The sequence below is a fragment of the Gadus macrocephalus genome, chromosome 2 (assembly GCF_031168955.1).
Source record: "Gadus macrocephalus chromosome 2, ASM3116895v1".
Classification (NCBI taxonomy): domain Eukaryota; kingdom Metazoa; phylum Chordata; class Actinopteri; order Gadiformes; family Gadidae; genus Gadus; species Gadus macrocephalus.
Window position 1 is genome coordinate 2,811,707 of NC_082383.1, and position 19,349 is coordinate 2,831,055.

At 47.1% G+C, this 19,349-nt stretch overlaps 2 protein-coding genes and 1 long non-coding RNA gene across 4 annotated transcripts in view; 1 reads left to right on the forward strand and 2 right to left on the reverse strand.

Moving 5' to 3' along the window:
* The window catches only part of LOC132471572 (myosin regulatory light chain 2, skeletal muscle), a 261,626-nt gene that overhangs the window by 221,551 nt on the left and 20,726 nt on the right, over nt 1-19,349 (reverse strand). The window lies entirely within an intron of this gene.
* On the reverse strand, nt 7,482-13,843 carry LOC132474885 (uncharacterized). Its single transcript, XR_009529755.1, has 4 exons — nt 13,726-13,843; nt 12,491-12,634; nt 8,922-8,983; nt 7,482-7,702 (listed from the first exon to the last, which is right to left on the reverse strand). It is a non-coding gene; the product is annotated as an uncharacterized LOC132474885 (long non-coding RNA).
* emc10 (ER membrane protein complex subunit 10) lies at nt 12,215-18,320 on the forward strand. Of its 2 annotated transcripts, XM_060075781.1 has the most exons (8): nt 12,215-12,360; nt 12,525-12,591; nt 12,962-13,074; nt 13,750-13,863; nt 14,464-14,648; nt 15,070-15,163; nt 16,784-16,882; nt 17,537-18,320. In XM_060075781.1, exons 1-7 carry the CDS (start codon nt 12,268-12,270, stop codon nt 16,868-16,870), a joined length of 753 nt encoding a protein of 250 aa, XP_059931764.1. In that variant the 5' UTR covers nt 12,215-12,267; the 3' UTR covers nt 16,871-16,882; nt 17,537-18,320. The 2 variants fall into 2 exon arrangements, with proteins under 2 accessions (XP_059931764.1, XP_059931756.1); XM_060075773.1 differs by lacking the exon at nt 16,784-16,882.

Below are 19,349 nucleotides of genomic sequence, written 5' to 3' on the forward strand. Positions count from 1 at the left end.
CACTCTCTAATTGTAGCTCTCTCTCTCAAAAACCTGTAGCTCTATAACTCTCTCTCGATCGCTCTCAAACATTATATGGCTCAGGATGTAGAGCAGGTTGATTGGTAACCCCAAGGTGGCTGGTTCGATCCCCGGCTCCTCCAATCCGAGTGTCGAGGTGTCCCTGAGCAAGACGCCTCACCCTGACTGCTCCCGAAGAGCTGGCTGTCGCCTTGCGTAGCCGACACCGCCGTTGGTGTGTGAATGTGTGCATGAATGGGGGGAATGTTAGGCGATATTGTAAAGCGCTTTGAGTGGCCGCTGGTTAGAAAAGCGCTGTATAAATGCAGTCCAGTTACCATGTTCGCCGTCTGCTTCGGGTACATCTTTCGCCCGAGCTGCCGTTTTGTGACACGCTTGACGTTTGCCACCGCGGTCCGTAGCTCCGCGCTCGGTTTAGCTCTGCTAATCCCCCCCCACGATATGTTCTGTTTCTGTCCGTCTGCGTGGTAGGTGGTAGGAGGCTTGGCTAAATATGTCTTAAGCCAGGCAGCCTCGTCTGGGAGGAACAGTGTGAGCAGCAGACGTGTTTACTGGCGGCGGCGCAGACCCACGCTCTCCCCCACGCTGGCGCGGCGTCCGACCACTGGGAGCTAGCATGTTCCCGGCGCCTGTTCAGCGCTAATGTTACTCAGCAGTCTCTACATGGCGGCGGCGGGGGCGGCGGCGGCGGGGGCGGCGGCGGCGGCGGCGGGGGCGGCGGCCTCCTCCTCCTCCTCCTCCTCACCACTGCCACCGCGGCCCGGGTGACATTCAAGTGTGTTGTTCACGCAGAACGCCTCATCCCGCGTCAACACGCGGTCTATTTGGAGAGAAGCTTCCCGCTGCTCTGTGTGGACGTGTTTAGCTATGGTGCTAAACGAGCTTCCGGAAGGCCCTTATCACATACGAACGAATGTTTAGGCTTTGACCAAACGCAATGACGTTTAGCTTGAAGTACACACACAACCATGGGAGAGAGGGAGGGAGGGAGGGAGGGAGGGAGGGAGGGAGGGAGGGAGGGAGGGAGAGTGAGGGAGAGAGAGAGAGAGAGAGAGAGAGTGACATACACACAGAATGAGAGAGAGAGTGAAACAGAGAGAGACAGAGAAAGAGAGGGAGGGGGAGAGAGAAAAAGATACAGGAAAAAAGAGGAAGAGAGAGAGAGGGAGAGAGAGAGAGAGAGAGAGAGAGAGATACATTATTTATGCATTTGATATTCAGAGGGAATAGCAGATGGGTCTAAATTGGAGATTAAAAACCCAACGCTGGAGTTATAAACAGGGACACGGCGGACGCGGGCGTATCAATGATATTATTGGCCCTTGGCTGGCGTCCGGCCTGAGCGCAGCGCAGCGTGACTGATGGGGTTTCACCGTTTTACGACGGGGCGGAGAGAGGGATGCAGTCAGCAACATGCGCGTGCATTTAAGCCTCCTCTGCCCCCTCATCACACGGCAGGTTAATTTGACAGTTCTGGTGACGTGCCTCGCGGACACAGCCGCTAATGAATTAAACGTCCCGACATGGCACGGAGAAGACACTTACTGGAAAGGAAGTTAATGGAACCGGAGCAATGTTCGGAGGACGGCGTTTAGGAGGGTGGGGAGCGTCCGAGGCCGCGGTGGTCAGCGATCCTCTGTAATCGTAGCTGTCTGTCATCTAAAGATTTATTTGTTTTTTTAGCAGTTGCAAACTTTTGATGACGTCGGTTCTACGAGAGGATCGCAGAGCGTCAAGTATCTCGAAAGCATCCGAAAGTCATAAAAATAAGGTGCCACCTTGCATGTTTAGTTTAGAGTCTAAATTCGCCCTCGAGTCGGCCGAAGAATTTAATTAAAGCTGCAGTAATATTTATCCGGTATCTGTGGTTGCCGCCCATTCCTTTACTTTGGCCTGATTGAAATACAACGACCTGTCTGATTACCTATCTACCCAGGTACCTGGGCACACTCATTGCGCATGACCGGAGTCTTCCACAAGGCTAGGCTGAGCTATCGCTAAACCTAGCGAGCTATTAATGTGTTTTTGCGGGCGTTGATTCCTGAAGGCCTGAAGGGAGTGGTTGGATCTTTTCAGTTGGTTACTTTAAAAAACCTAGCCTACTCTAGCTGGTTTCTCCAAATTGCCTACCCTGGCTTTAAAGAAAAAGTTACAAATCCAGATAAGCCTTGTAGCGAGGCTATACTCAAGTAAATAAGTAGGTCACAATACAGTTGGTACTTTCTGTCTGTTTTAACATTCTCTTCCTTCAGTGTTTCCCTTCACCAACTCCTTCCTATACTATTCTGAAGCGGATAAAATAACGATCTCCGTGAGAGATATCGGCATCTCGGCTCTGAAATAATGACTTCGTTCCGAGGCTGAGAATAGAACATTATCTTGACAGTTTCCTTATTGCCTATCGCATATTTCCTATATTTTAGCTTGACGCTAGCCATAATCTGTACCTCCAAAAGGTAAATGTTCTGTTCCTCTTCTCTTTTAATACTAGACGGCACAATAACGAAACACAGTGAGTGTCTGCCCCTTGGCAGGAGCACAATTCCACTTACACCATTCTGTGCATGACAAAACCCTCTTCAGAGGGTATCAAATGATTTGGGAAAGCTTTACACAACCGAGCAGAGAGCTCCGCACCCAAAGCCCGGGGGACTCCCCCGGCATCGTGGTGACGATGGGGAGGCCAGGATTCGGGAGGTATTATTAGGACCCTGCGCTTCATCAAGTGGGTAAAGCAGAAGAAAGTAAGGCGAGAGGCGCGCCAAGAGCCATGGATACCGGCGGCGATCATGCTAAGCTAGCTTGATGAGCGGCCACAGAGGGATCCATCGTGTAGGGCTCTCTAATTAGCCTGTCGTGCAGAGCAGGCCTGTCTTGTTGCCCGTTGACTGATCCCCACTCACTTCACTTAACATTATTCTTGACGACTGGTGCTGGGCTGATCCGACTCTTTCTGGCGGCTATTAATAATCGAGACAATGCCAAAAATAGGGCGGGTGTAGTAGGTCAAATGTTACATGGATAGTAGAAACCCGATGCATATGCTAACTTTCCTGTGGTTTTAAAGCTAAGACGCACGAGTTCAAATTCTCCCGTGTAAGCACGAAGCGCACGGGTGACAGACGAGTATATGTTAATGGCGGAATATTTTGGGAGGAGAATAATCCTAAATTTACCGTCAGGGTTTGCAACTCTGCATCGCGCCTGCCTGGCTCATAGTATCTGACATCTGTCTCCATTCATCAGTCGCCGCTATGCAGCACAATAGCCTTCCGTTAAAATAACTCAACTTTTTCCCTTCATGAACAATACGTTTTTAGCAGGAGAGCAACTCTCAGCACCATTGGTTGCTGAGAGTAATGTCATATTTGGGCAGCTGCATCAATGTTGTACCTTCTATGCATTGCATGTAGTGCTGGACCCATGATCATGGCATTCAAGACACAAGACACGAGCACACCAGGTATGTGAGGCATGGAGGGGTCGTATATAGGTCAGTCTATTCGGGAAACGATGAAAAGAGTTACAGCTTGTATGCACAGGGTAAGACAGTGATGTCTTACCCAACTGTGCTCCTCCACTCTGCTCCTACCACCTTCTCCTCTCTAATGCTCCTCCTCCTCTCCTCTCTTCCTCCCCTACTCTCCTTCTCCTCTCCCCCCTCACCTTGTTTCTCCTTTGCTGTCCCCCCTCCTTCTCCCCTCTATTTGCCTCCACCTCCTATGCTCCCCCTTCTCCCTACCCTCCTTCTCCTCCCCCCCCTCGCCTACCTCCCTCTCCTATCCGCCCTCCTTTTTCTCTGCTTGCCTTCTCTGCCTCCTCCTTCTCCTCCCCCTCCTCCCTCAATCCCGTCACTCCCCCCTCCTCCCCCACCCGCAGGATGAGGGAGATTTATAGACACACACCGGGAGAGAGAGAATGGCGGGGATGCGGTATGAAGGCAGGCAGGAGCATAAAACGCTGTGGTCGGTTTTATTGGATTGTCGTCAACTCTGCGGATCAAGCGAGCCCAGTCTTTAAAAAACACCAATAAAAAAAACACGTCAATATTTGACTTGTGTAAAGCTAGGCGGCCGCAGCGTTTCATTAAACCTATTCCCCCTATCCTTGTCGCAGTGCATGTTCCGGCCCGCAGCCACGTGACCCACGCAGACCCCCCCCCCCCCCCCACATAACACACGTCTCTGTAGTAAACAAATAGGCGAGCAGAATGCTTTGTACTCCGTTCAAAATGTCCTTCTTCATGACAAATTGGGTATCGGCTGACTTTTCACACTCGTGTTGTACGCTTTCCTGGCACAGTCGTGAAGAGGCCACATCTGTCTGTAATCCATCACGCGCACGTCTGCGTTTCCCCCAGACTTGTTGAGAGCCCCGGTATGAGGTAACCAAAGCCCGGGAGGTTATATATGGGCAGGAAGGCCAAAGGGTTGGTGGACGTTTGCTTTTTCTTGTTTTTCTTTGCACTGTAAGATGGCGCCTATGGCTTCTGGTGGCCGGCTTTTCAGATGAAGTGTACATCTTCCCCACAATGCACAAATGGGATTTGCTTTTCTCAAGAGGGTTGTATTTTCTGCACTGCTTGAACCAAAAATTGCACACATGCACACACACACCCACACTGTGGTCGTTGTGTGAAGATGCCGAGACTGTGTTACAGTTAATTAGCGATTCTGTTGTTATTTCTGAACAAGACACAGTCATGGTATGGTGGCCAGCCAGCGCTAAACTACTAACCCCCAGCGGCATCTGTGAGTGTACAAGATTTTTCAAGGACTTGGTAGGAATTGTACTCTGGCTCAAATTATAATATACTCATTCCAAAGTCAACTCTTAAACCACGCAAGTAACCGTTCCGGCCTTGTTGTTATGGAGCCTGCAATGGTGGCAGATATTTTGGTAGCTTGGCAAAACCATTGGCTAGCCAGGCTGATCACTATCTATTTGATTCTTGCTCTCTCTCTCTCTCTCTCTCTCTCTCTCTCTCTCTCTCTCTCTCTCTCTCTCTCTCTCTCTCTCTCTCTCTCTCTCTCTCTCTCTCTCTCTCTCTCTCTCTCTCTCTCTCGCATCCTCCCCTCTGGGGAGCCTTATAACTATTCTTATGGCTGTTTATTGGGATTCGTGCTTCCCACAAATCCCGGCCGCCACTTGAGGAGTGTCCGTTCACCGGGACCGGCTACCGTGACGGTGGTCGTTAGGAGGGGACGATCACATGGGCCGTAAGTAGCTGATGGACAGGGGCAGGGGGTTTGCAACACCAAGGGTCTGTTCCAGGAGTTCAGAGGAATGGGGAGGGGTGTGAGATCAGTTGGAAGGCAAAGGGAAGGAAAGATGGGGCTGAAATGCGGCGCAGGGAACCTGATCTTCGTGACATCAGGCTACACGTTAATGAGCGGGACGGAGGGACTGGGTAAACTATGCGCGACTGCTGAGGGGGAAAGAAAACACCGGCCAAACGGATGGATCCGGTGTTGAGACAAAGGGGAACTTACTCTGTGTGTTTTTATTACTGCTTGGTTTACGAAGGCTTTGATGAAGATGGATGAGTAGAGGCAGCGGCGTGCGGGCCAGAATAGTTTAATTGTCCACGGACAATAAGACTTAAAGGGGAGGGATGTTTTGTGCTTCACCTGGTCAAATATCACAAACAGGTTTTCTTATTTGTCGTATATCGTCAAATTTCTGTCTCCTTCTTTTTTCTTCATCATTCTTTCGTCTTTAAATAAACACGTGCATCAGCATCCAAAAACTCCCAACCCCTTCAGATGTCTATTTGAAGCCAAAACAGGGGTCACTCCACTATACATGGCCGTCGCTAATTGAAAGCATCACAGGAACACAGTATTATTAACCGATGGCATTAGCACCTCCAATATCGCCTTAAGGAAGTAAAGTCCTATTTTAGAAGGTGGGTCAAACCAGGCTGGGCAAACATCTCGGACTGAGATTCAAATTCAACCTGGAAGCATGCCAATTCAATATAGTCGTTTATTACACGTCTTGCTTTGTCTATTCCCTGAACTGTGTCTCCAAACAAGGTCAACATCACCACAGGCAAGGCATCCGGTCAGGTTATAGAAACGCACCAAATTTGACTTGGAAATGCAGGCTAGGGGAAATGAATAGCAGGACATAACTTACGTTTGAGTTCAGTGCCAAGGTTTTCTCTCTAAACGGCATCGCTAAGCTTTGGTTTCTCCGGATTTTAACATCTCTATTCTGAGAGACTTGTATATTTTTTGTTTTAAGCGGAACTGCCTCCTGCTTCTCAACGGCAACATTAATTTTTGCTGTGTCTCCTTTTGCTATTACTTAATATCAAACCGTTATTATATTATTCATGTATCATTCACATTTGATGAGGTTTGATGCGCAGGCCGTTGCGGATGGGCGAGCCCACTTTTAAGCTCTCTGGTCATTGATGCAGCTCTGCATCGATAACTGGAGTGTAATAATGAGCGGGATAATCAGCGCTTCTCTGGTGGTTGACTGAGACTTCACTACGGAGATCCGGTCCGATGCCCGTCTTCATGCTGGGGGGTCTGAGACGGACGGCCTCGGTGACCGACCCTACGATACAAACACATTCCGCCCTAATCGACTCCACTACCCGTTTGGACTCACAAATAGATTTGCGACTGAAATAGATTTTGCGTTGTAAACACATTGATTAGTGAAACGCACGCCACGCTACATTTATTTGCAGATTGATTTACAAAAAGTATTTATTATCGTCGTTTTACAAGGGCTTTTCTTCCCCAAACAACAGATGAGGAGGATGCGTTTGTGTGTGTGTGGAAGAATAAAGTGGTATCATAACAGTAAAGTTGATTGTGCTCTTTTAAAAGAACAAACTAGGGCTGGGTTTTCCCCAAAGCATCCCATAATGACAGCGAGTGCTCTGTTACCATTATACTCCGCTTATTTTAATATGAATAGTCTTGGGGGAAATAAGGCTGTGGTTTATCCACAGCGAGGGAGAGAGGGGGGGGACAGCCCTGGTGTGTTTGTGATATGACGCGCAGGCTCGCAACGCCCCCAGAGTATCAGGTGTAAACTCTTTCTTTCTACTCCTGTTCAAACCCTTGACACTTGACATTTTTAAATATCAAGCCCTCCAGACGAAGTAACTGATTATAGCATCGAAAAACTGATTATTCCGCGACTCCGAACCGAATCGCGCAGTCGCCGATATTAAAACGCAAACCAAAAGATTCTGCGGCCGTGATACAACAGAGGACGTAACAAGCACCGCATTGTTTGGTTAACTAGGAGGATAAAACGTGTTTGCAACCTCCACGTCCAAGTCGAACTCACAGTCATCCAGCAGGTCAGAGGAGCCATCATGGGCCCGCTGTGGTTCTACGATGGTTCTACGGAGGCCTGTATGAGGCCAGGGTCTCCGAGTTCTACCCAGGGGGTGGGGGTCAAGGGCGCAGGTGTCCCGGGGAACGTACCTGTAGTGGTCGGTTCCGGCATGGTTTTCGGGTAGGTAGGTAGGTCGTCCTCTCTACTCGTCCTCCTCTGCACTTCTCTAAGAATCTGTCAGCTTCCCAGACCTCCTCTGCCCTTTTATCTGCCCCCCCCCCCCCCTTGCCCATCCCCCCAGTGGTCACTTATGCCAGACACACTCACACACACAGACGCACACACACAGACGCACACATCACACACATTCCCTCTGCGAGACAAGGAAGGGAGGGTGACAGAAGGACTGTTACTCGAAACCTTGTGTGTGTGTGTGTGTGTGTGTGTGTGTGTGTGTGTGTGTGTATGTATGTGAGTGTGCATTTGTGTTTGTGTGCGTGTGAGCGCGCTTGTGATTGTGAGCGCGCATGTGTGTGTGTGTATGTGTGTGTCCGAGTGCGCAAGTGTGTGTGAGCACGCATGGGTGTGTGTGTGTGTGTGATCATGTGTGTGTGTGTGTTTGTTAGCGCATGTGTGTGTGTATGTGTGCCAGTTTTTGGAGGGGGGAGGAGGGGGAGGAGGAGGAGGAGGAGGAGGGGGGGGGGGGAGGAGGAGGAGAATGAGGAGAAGAACGGCGAGGAGGAGAATGTGGCAAAACGCCTGAGGAAGGCCAGGACAACACTCTTTTATTGTCCCTCCTTAAATAGCTTCTGGTAACAGGATTAATTGGCAGAAGAGCCGGTGCGTATCTATCTGCCTGGGGATGTATATATCGGTGTCGCCAATGCCGCCGCGGGAGAGACGTCACCAGGAGGAATGCCAGGAGTTCAAAGCAGCAGCCTTGTGATTCCAATGTATGGCCATCTCGCCCAGACCCCCTTGTGGATTCACTGTCAACATGGCCGCCGTATAACGGCCCTCTACTGTTTACCGGGTCGGAGGGAATGAGGTCAGGAACAACAAAACACAACCACACACAAACACACACTGACACACACTGACACACACATCCATCCAGACATACGTACACAAAGGGTGCCGATACAAACATACAGTAGTGGAAAATACATGAACACATCTTTTTTTCTTGAGCTAAAGAAGACCTAAAGCCCCTCTTCCCGTCGTATATAGGGCAGCTGTTCTTAATTGGGAAGTGGTTGAATTCCGGGTGTGTTGTGACAGTAGACTCGTTTATTTATTTCTCTATGCAGAGTTTCTTGTTTTCTCTGTATATCTATTATCTCTCTCTCTCTCTCTCTCTCTCTCTCTCTCTCTCTCTCTCTCTCTCTCTCTCTCTCTCTCTCTCTCTCTGCATGCGCAAAGACACACACGCACACACACACACACACACACACACACACACAGTCCAGGCGACAGGTCAGATATATCAGGCTTGGTGGTGTTTGTACTGTATGCTGAGTGCAGCACCATGTTGTGCTGCTCATGTACATAAAGGATAGAGGAGACCATCAACATGTATAAAGTCGACTCACCAAGCCGCTTTTCCCCCGCAGACGACAAACCCAAAGCGTTCCTTTACTTGGAGCCAGATACCCTAGATGGACAGAGATTAATGAAAGGCTATTTAAAGCGAGTGTGCAAGTTGATATTTGCTCAAGGTGAACAGGATGCCCGGGAGGAAAATCTGGGAGGAGGATTTCAATGATTCAAAGATGAACTCCACCGGTTACCATTTCATATCTTAGTAGTTGGACTACTTTATCATTTATTAGGCTTACATGATCCAACTGAAACCGATTCCCAAACCCGATGGACATGCTGTAAAGCCTTCTATTGACTTTGGAAGGTCTTGCCCTAATCGTATAAGTGTTTAATTGACTGCTATTGGACACCAATCTATAAAGTTAATGCAATATCAGCATGCAACTCATTATAAAAGGATTTGATTATACTTCAAAGTCTATATTGTGAACAACACAGACATTTGTAAAATCTTTTTCGAATCGAGAGCAATGCAGCTATACGAAAAATTACACATATAAATAAATTGAAGAGGCAAGGTGTAAGATAAGCCCCATCTTAGTCGGTGGGAGACTTTCAAAATCCCCAAAAGATCAATGCCAGCGTTCCGTCTAGTCTGACTGACTCTTCAACCGAGTGATGCGAGCAAACGTAGCTCGTCTGGCTGGGTGGCGTGAGTGGGCGGGGTTTATGGTGAGTGGGCAGGGTTTATGGTGAGTGGGAGGGGTTTGGGGTGAGTGGGAGGGGTTTAGGAGTGTCCATAGTAAGAATCTTGTAAACAAGGACAGAGGTACCAGCTGACCACCATTTTTTATTTGTAGAATAGGCCTATATCAGTTAAAGGATGTGATTTTATTGTTAATGATTGAAATCGATCAGCATTGAACACTTATGTGACTGACTGAGGTTATTTTAAGCTACAAGCTAGTTTAAATGTTACACATTTCCACTTTAAATACTTTGCAATATTAGCATATTCTCTGTGTATTTCAGATAAAAGTTTTTCTCAGCTATTTCAACATCATTCTGATTTGATGTCGCGGATTAAATATATCCAACTAGACCATGTGTCGGGTTTTTGTTTTGCTTGGGCGTTATTTTAATCAAAAGGTCGCACCCATGCGCTCAGGGGGTGAAAGATATTGTGCATGGCAAGGAGGCTGAAACCAGAAACCCATAACTAAAACACGCAGTGAGCAGCACCGCTGATTGACCGAGCCATCAGTCCCTCCCGCTGATCAGGGGGAGGGGGCAGTGGGAGAACCAATCCATTAGCCGGGCCCCGTCTCCGGAGCACATCTGCTGCCATGAGAGATCGGGGCGGCACTCAGTTAACGGATCAAGAATACGAGGCTTGTTCGTAAGAACACACCTTCATAAATAACGTCCACTAGACTGCAGCCCTGTGAATGGAAATAATAAAGAATATGTAATTAATATCAAAATTTAAAATGTAAATTTTAAATTGATCAAATCAATCGATCTCTTTTTTTCTATATTGTAGCACTGCCTTTTTTTATGAATATATATGTACTTAATTCTTATATCGTTATTGTTGAAGGCACTTACTGTGTGCCGCTTTTGGTAGGCATATGACTAACAAAAAAGACAAATAGGCTAACTGAAATGTAATGTAAATTAAAACAAAGCACAACACACGACAACACTGTCTGTCCCAGATGTGCACCAGTGGGACTTCACATCAACTGAAATCCATTTTTCACTGAAGTCAAGCAAACATCTATTAATAACTTCGGGGTTACGGAGGTGAACCGAAAAGCAAACTCAATCCCGCTGGAATAGTCGCCCATATTTGATTTGACACAGCCGACTATTTAGGTCCGGAGGACATGGGGGGAGGGGGGGCCGAAACCATTCACCCCCCAAGTCCGGTCGCAGCTCCGTGTAAATATACATGCTTGAGACTTGACTCAAACAGGAAGGTGACACCATTGTTTAGCGCGGCGACAGAGAGTAATGTGCTGACCGAGCCGGAGGGAATAGCTACTGTACAGACCTACATAGTTTCAAAGTCGGGTCCTGGGAGGGGAGCCGTGGCACGGTCGCCATATGCTCCGTGCAAACGAGGTCCCTTTGAACCAAATACATACAGGCTCCGCGACGGACAGCTAACCTATTAAATTGGTTAGGTCATGACAAAGATATTTGCTGATGCTGATGATGCTGATGATGCTGATGATGATGATGATGATGATGATGATGATGATGATGATGAGGTCATGGCTAATGGTTATTGTTTGTTGTTGTTGGTGGAGATTGACTGTTTATAATGACAGCTAATGGTGATGGTGAGGACAGTTATAACCGTGAGGCCCAAACATGAAGGTTGAAAACAGGCCGTCTGTGGACCGCTAAATAAATCACAAGAGGCCCTAGGCTGGGATTATATTTATTGACTTATTTATTTTTCGCGACCATCTGCCGACCGTGTGGTTTGACTTGCCATCATGAGGCTCAAAGAGGCTAATTGGATCTAAGCAAACATGTATGACTATGTTGGACAACACAGGGGTCACAGAGGTCACCGCAGGAACCTCGAGGGAATCGTAAAGGGTCACGGTCAGGACAACTGTAGTGTAAACACCCACGCTAATGCATCCATAGCCACTGAGGATATTTATCAAGTGTTTCTTAACTCTACAATTACAGCAAGACAAAATGATCCATAAACAACATAATTTACATTAAAATAAAAATGTATATAATGGAGCACTTTAATTCAATAGAATAAATAGAGTTAGATTAAAAAAGAGTAAGCCTGTGGTATACCTTCGGGTTAAATAGTGTCATGCAAATGCTGGCATAAAATAAATAATATTAGGCTAATTAGTAGTAAACAAAAAAACTAATTTAGGACGGATGACGTGTTGTGTTCGGTGTACGACAGCGCCATCTTCTGGACTCTGGAGGATACAGGCCGCTGCAGGGTAGACGCAATACAATTATGAATCAATTATCTGGATTTGTGTGGACTATGTACGCACATTCAGTGATGCTCGAACCGCCACCAAGTTCATATGTGATTGATTTCACGGCTGTCCTGCCCCACTAACCAAATTGTGTTCTTATTAGTAAAACAAAAAGAGACACTTGATTGATCACTTTTCAATGTTTCCGCTTAAAAGGTTTAGGGTTATTTTCTAAATCGAACTAAATGATAGAACTAAACGAACTAAACGAACTAAATTGCCGTATTCCTTTCCCTGTTTGATGTAATTTTAATGAAAAAAAAAAAAAAACATCATATAGTAGTGCACTCGCTACAGGGACTTTAATTGTGAAAGACTCAACCCGGAAGTTCTTCGGCAGCTCATTTATCGTCCTGTAGTTCCGAAAATGGCGTGTTCATTACCCATTAGGATCTCAATATGTTGTAGTGTTGTACTGTTAATATGCACACATCTAGCGAGCGCTAACAACGGCAGAAAGGTACGTTGTCGTGTTTCCCCTAGCGATTATATGTGAAGTTAAAGATGCTAATGATGCTAATCACAAAGAAGCTGCACCTGTCAACCACTGGTTAGCCTGAGGAGCTAAAATGCTAACGTCAATGGCTGACCTGCTAACGGGGGTCTGCTCGTCTTTATCCTCAGGTCGGAGATGCTGTGGACACTGAGTTCAGTGGGTTCTCCGTGCCTCTGGAGCACTCGTTTGAAGTCGGTGAGTTCAGTTCGTCCTCTGGTCCAGACGGAAACGAGCAGCACTATAGAGACAGACAATATCTCAGCAAAACCTCCGTTTCTATAGACTGTCAATTACCGAATAGGGAAGCATCGTTATGCATAGATCGCTATCGGACATGCATATAGATGTGTGTGTGTGTGTGTGTGTGTGTGTGTGTGTGTGTGTGTGTGTGTGTGTGTGTGTGTGTGTCAATTTCAGTATAAGGAAGCATCGTTATGCATAAATCGTGTGTTTTTGACGACGTGTTTATGTGTGTCTTCCTTAGACCGGACCACAGTGTCAACATCTTGATGCATGTCTGTACACTCTTGCCCTAAATGTGTTGTGTTTCTCTGTATTTCCACAGATGATCTGGCGACGTTTCGGGTGCGCGGGGCCCTGATACTCAAACCTGGGAGGGAGCCGGCCGTGTCACTGTCTCAGAACCAGCTGTCAGAGGAGGACAGGACTAAACTCAAGGTGAGGCCCCGTTGTGAGGGGTTTATAAAATGTCAGTAACTCAGGGTGCCGGTTAATTATACAACATCATTAGACTGGGTAGCCCCGCCCATTCTGCTGCCGATTTGAGTTCGCCCTGCACAAGGGTCTGGAGAAGAGCATTACATTTCTTTCTGCTTCCATACGTTTTTGCGGGAGCCAATCACCAAGCTGGATTTTCCCCGTGGCGCGCTATTGGCTGGTTTAACACAATGACGATAGGTTAGCGAAGGGAAGCAGCCAATCGCGTACCGAGTCATTTGAACTGGCCCGTTGATCACGCCTCTTGTGCTGAAGAAAATGACAGCAGCTTCCCCAGACCAACGTGCAATCTACGATTGATCTTGGTCTGGCAATAGACAGACTACAACATCATGTCTGATGTGCGTTTTAGTGCAAGTGCACTCAGACCATAGAGCACTCGGACCATAGGTATTTTTTTTACCTTGTCAAGCATTTCAAAGTTCTCAGTTACAAAGTGTTTTTGAGAGAGACATGCTGAATAAATACATCTTCTTTTCAAACTCAACAAATAATCGTTTGAATAATCGTGATTTCCATATCGACCAAAATAATCGTGACTATGATTTTCTCCATAATCGAGCAGCCCTACTGTGTGTTAACCTGTTGTACCGTGTGCTGATGTGCTCCCTGCAGGAGGTGGCGGCAGTGGACGGCCTGTACAGAATCAGAGTGCCCCGCGTGTCTCTGCAGACGGACAGGATGTCGGAGAGGCCGATGGAGGGGCACCTCTCTGCCTTCGTCAGAGCAGTACGTTCCTCTCTCTGCAGAAACCACAACACAAACAACATACTTCGTCAATAGTATTATATTTGGTTTGGCAGAATCTGCCTGATATGGCACTGGTACTTTATATCTAAAGTACTTGTATTTGATTCCTGGCTAATGACGGAGGGACTGAAGCCTTACGAGAGCCAGCCTTTGTTTTCCAAGACAAGGTCTGGGATTTATATCCTGGCTGGTTTCTCTCAGACCGAACTACAACCAAAATATAACCTGTTATCCATTCTAATTAAGGTAGAATGAATATAGCCTATGAAAAGATATCAGATCGTCTGTCTTAATCATACGGCTGTTAATCTAACGAGACAACACAACTGATCAGACAGCGTGGATCTGAGGACCAGACAGTGGCAGTGTGACAGTTTCAAGTCCACAGACCCCTACGACAAGCCTCAGTGCACTGTGAAAGCTGTATTCAGAAGATTCTTTCACCCAAAGTTATTCATAGATCGGATCAGTTGAGTCCAAAATTAGCCTCCAAACTCAATACGATCAATTAAATTCCCGGGCCCTGTTAAAAAAGACGTCCGTTCATAACGCCTCCCCTGCCCCCGGCCCCCTCTCCAGTGTGCCATGGTGGAGTCCCACCTCAGCGACGTCATCACCCTCACCACCGACGTGTCGGGCTACCTCATCGGGGTGTCCATCGTGACGCTGCCCGGGGCGTGCCGGGGCAGCGAGGTTGAGGACGAGGTGGACCTGGAGGCCTTCAACACCACCCTGAGCGTCAGCGCGCCCGTCAGCGCGGCCGGGTCAGTCTGACACGCAAGGAGTTCAGGGGTTTATCCCCACTTGATTGGCCGATCATTTTGAATATAGCTCTCTATTGCAAGACCCTCGCTCTGTCTGTGTGTCTATATTTAAATGGATAATTTTCTTAAAGGCACAGGCTCTGTGTGTGCCAGAACATAACATCTCTATTGGAGGATTCCGATTGACATCGAAAGCTGCTATGCATCATCGGATATAGCATGGATATTAGTGCCAATTTGTTGTACATTTGATTTTACAGAACATTATTGGGAATGAGTAGAGCACTATATTGGGACCCAGAAACGGTACACTCGTATTACATAACAAATGGAGACACCCTAAATGGGGCACAAGTGGACGACCAATCAGAACACAGCCTGAGTATTGCTTTGTCTCTCTCACACCATCCTTTTTCCCCAGACCTGAGACGGCTCTGTTTATCGAACGCCTGAACATGGAAATCGAGAAGAAGGGAAAGAATCCACAGGAGCAGAAATCTTTCTTTGCTAAATACGTAAGTGGGCCCAACTGCAAACACCACTACATTTGAACTGTCTCTTTGTTTTCCCCCCACCCCTCCTCTCCCTCTTCCCTCCAGATTGGCTCCTCTGACTGTACGGGGACGATAACACAAGCGTTTATGCATTCATCTGACCTTATGCATCGGCTGCATAATGCCATGTAATGATTTGGCACCAGAGCACGTTCCTCAGACCTCTGGGGTATTAACGCGGCCCACGCAGGCGAGAGGCGGGCCGTTCTAGAAGGACAAGGGCAGCCTTGCAATCTGAAAGCCTTTTTACGAGCATTTTAAGAATGGCGCATAATTATTTCTGAGATATACGGTGCATATTTTTAAACGTTGGTCCGACTTTTGTCCCCACTGTGGGATTCAAGTAGATCATGTTGATACTGTCAACACAACATTATGCAGAATGAAGGGCCTGCTTTCTATTCAGGCTCAAGTATACTCTGAAGACAAGTCAGCACGATAGCACAAGGCCGGTGAACCATCGCCAAAGAGCTGTCATTTTCAGTGTACTTGTGGTGGTGTTTCATGGGCAACTTAAATGGAATGACCTGGACTGGAGTTCGCCTGAACTATCGCTAAGAATTCTGGCAATCGTTGTGAGTAGAGTTAGAATACAGAGTAAATAGAGGCCAGTAACCCTTCCCCCCTTCCCCAGTAACTGGACACCAGTACCCCCCCCCCCCCCCCCCCCCCCGCGCCCCAAAAGGACATGCAATCATTGGTGACTGGTCGTACAAATGAGACTAGATTAAAAGATGATGACTGCTGGCGGAGGAGCTCAAATCTGGATAAACCGGGCAGCCCACTTTATTTACCCTAATTTGATTCCAACATCTTGTTGCTGGAGATGGGGCTCTTTAAGCGAGACCTCACACAACCTCGGCCAGCAGAAGGAAACTGAAGTGTCTGTGAAGGATTCAAATCAACACAAACGGCCACTGTATAAATACTTACTACACCGAAACACTTAATACACTTAATATAAACCGGAATCTAGGCAGTGTTCTGGTTTCTGGTGCAGCTCTGTGCGGTCTCCTCCCAGAAGTACCGCTGGGTCCCAGACCAGTGGTGACTCACTTGCATGCGCTGGTAGGCAAAGTGCACCAAAGCACACCTTGGTGTCACCTCTTCGCCCAATGCTCCGGCGACGCTTTGTTTTAGTCCCGGCGCCTCCCCTGCAGTCCAAACAGAGCAGAGTTCCTGCTGGTCGGCTGTGAGTAGACCCAGGGTCTCTGTCTGCCTCCTCGGCCCGGAGCGTGGATGCACTGCAGCTCTCCCCTCCACAGTCACACAGACCCTGCTCAACACATTTCTTAGAAATCCAGGCGGCCGAGTCACACAACTGCTGTATAAATGTGATGTTTTCTGTTTAGTTATCTTCGAGCGCACAATTTCATTCTAACCCAAAAAAAAATGTAGAATAGGTTATTTGATTTGACGAGATAATTTTTTTTGCATAACTTTTTTCTCTGAGGAGGGATTGTGTGGCTTCTACCAACCTGTGTCTGCTCTGTGATGTGCACTGTGCTGTCTGACGACTGTGTGCGGCGCTGCCTCCTGCTGCCGTGTGTGCTGACTTGCTGCTACCCTGCTGTGTTCCAGTGGTATTTGATTCTGGGAGGTGCTATCTTCCTCATGGTGTCCAGTTCGGCACAGCCCCCAGCAGGGGGGGCCGGAGAGCAGAGCTGATTTCCCACTCAAGTACTGTTCAGACTTTTGGCACTTCAAGCTACACACTCTGGCCTGTGTTTTGTCTCTCTTCCTCCTTCAGCGAGTTGTGTGTCTTTAACCTCTGGGCGATGTGGCTAACTGGAGCTCGCCCTCTAACATACCACTCATCACTCACCCTGTTCCTCCCCCCCCGTCTCCTTCCACGGTCAAAGTCAAACATCCTCAGTGGGATTCTGGTTTTATTACCGGAATACCAAAGAACTGGTAATACGGAATCTGACCAGGTGTATATCTTGCTAAAGGTAATCACTGGATTGCTTTAAGTTTGTTTCTTTTAAATATTAAGAAGCATTATCAAAATTGCACTAATAAACAATTGTCATGCAGGATGTTTGCACGGTTTGGGCATTTGACCGTGGGAGATTTGGATGTTCTCCATCACGTTCAACCGTCTCTCCATCACCTCTAACACTTTTTCCTCCTGTTGTCGCAAAAATAAATGGCTAGGACATAATCCGGGATAAGGGAGTCAATTGTTGAAAGGTGGAATCTGAAGTAGTTTGACACTAGGGTTCAGTAACGGCAGTTAATTGGCTGAACATTGATTCCAGGAAATGATAAATGTGTAAAACAAACCACCTGAGATTTTTATATTTTACTTTGCTTCTTTCTTTCTTTCTCCAGTGGATGTACATAGTGCCTCTCGTTCTCTTCCTAATGATGTCGGGCGCCCAAGATCAATCTGGGGGAGGAGCCAGTGGTGGCGCAGCCAATGGGGGTGGTCGATGATTTTTCTTTTTCTTTTTAGTTGACGATAGTTGTTCAGGACGAAAGTTTTAATGGAGAAGTTTCTAACTGCTGTACATAATGCTATTTAAACATTTCTCGTACAATTACAACACGCTGTAATGTCCGAACAGATTGTCCGCATAACCTGTTGTCATTTGCTGATGTTTTTATTCTAATAAGTAAAAAGTATTTATTAATTCCCGGTAGATACGTTTAAGACTGACTGCCCCCATTTAGTCTTTTAACACGGCGCCGTTTAGCATTATCAACTTATCCTAACAAGTGTGTTTGTGTGTGAATGAAATTTAAATTGCAATAAATGTCCCAAGTTAGCGTCCCGTGTGTGTGTGTGTTTGTGTGTGTGTGTGTGTTTGTTTGAGGCTCCCCCACGGCTCCAGGCAGCAGATCAGGTAATTACAGGCTCGCTATTTAATGTTCTTGCCAGGATTGACTCGAATGGTCCTGGTAAACAGAAAACATCCATCTGTTATGGCGGCTAATTGTAGTTATTGTTCAGCCTAGTCATATGGACCACATTCGGATTCAACATGAAATGCGGTCTAATTTAAGAAAAAAGTGCATGTTTTTCCTGTGTTCAGATTGATTGAAAGCCACTGTTTTTTTTTTATTCTGTTTTGTCTGCAAATGCTTCCGTGATTAAAACATTTAATGTAACAAATGTATCGCATTTGAAATTAACCCAAGAAATGTTTTGCTCCATTATAAAGGACTATATAGTGTCATTGTTATGTAAAGTTTTAAACTCGAAATAAATTAAAATTACCCTTAATCCTTAAAATAAATATCAGTAATATTCCAGTTTGGAGCAAGGCTCTAAAAATTGTTGTCCAGTCCACGTATGTCAAATAAACCCAAAAGGATGGGGTCAACTTTTAGCTATAGATAAATCCTGTGTTGAAGTGATAATACCGAATGAAAGCGATCATTATTGTCCATCCTTCGCATGTAGCGCTTCAAATACAACCACTTTGTAACTTCATCCCTTTCCAGTGTTGGCGTGCGAACATCTCAGTGCTAGCCTGCCCTCCACCTGCCTTCCTCTGTCTATTAAGAGCATCAGGAATATACCACTATGTGTAGTCCTCGATGAACATCAAAGATATGTAGCTCTAAAAAGTACACATTATAAATCCCTGTGTCGACAATTTGTAAACCGTTCTGTAGTCGGCGTGCCCGTGGGTGTATTTAGTCCCTACGTTCCGATCGCGAGGGTATAGCCTTCCCCTTTCTGGGGGCTCAGCGGGGGGGGCTTCAACACTTATGTGCACTATGGCCCTCCATGTCAACAGCTCCCCGCTTCTCGGAATCGCCCCCCCCCCCCTGGGGACACGAACACAACGTTGCCCTGTAACCTCGGCCCATCTCTCCCCTCCGCACGGACCCCGCTGGCGTTAACATAGGGACAGGAAGGGCAGCTGAGGTAATGGTTGCGGGGGTCATCCGTTTGTAAGGAGATCCACTACACGGTCATGCGGGGTACTGAGAACCGCGGTGTGTTTGGCTTTTGTGTTGTCATGGCACCGCGTGACCCAACATGATTTTGACTTCTGCGTTACCATTCGAACAACAAACTGCTGCCTTTCTTTACCTTGGGGTAAGCAAAGGCGGCGATTTGCGTGCGTCACACACGATGAGTGTCGAACTACCACGAAACAGGTGATGATCCTGTTCCGTCCTCGAGCGAAAG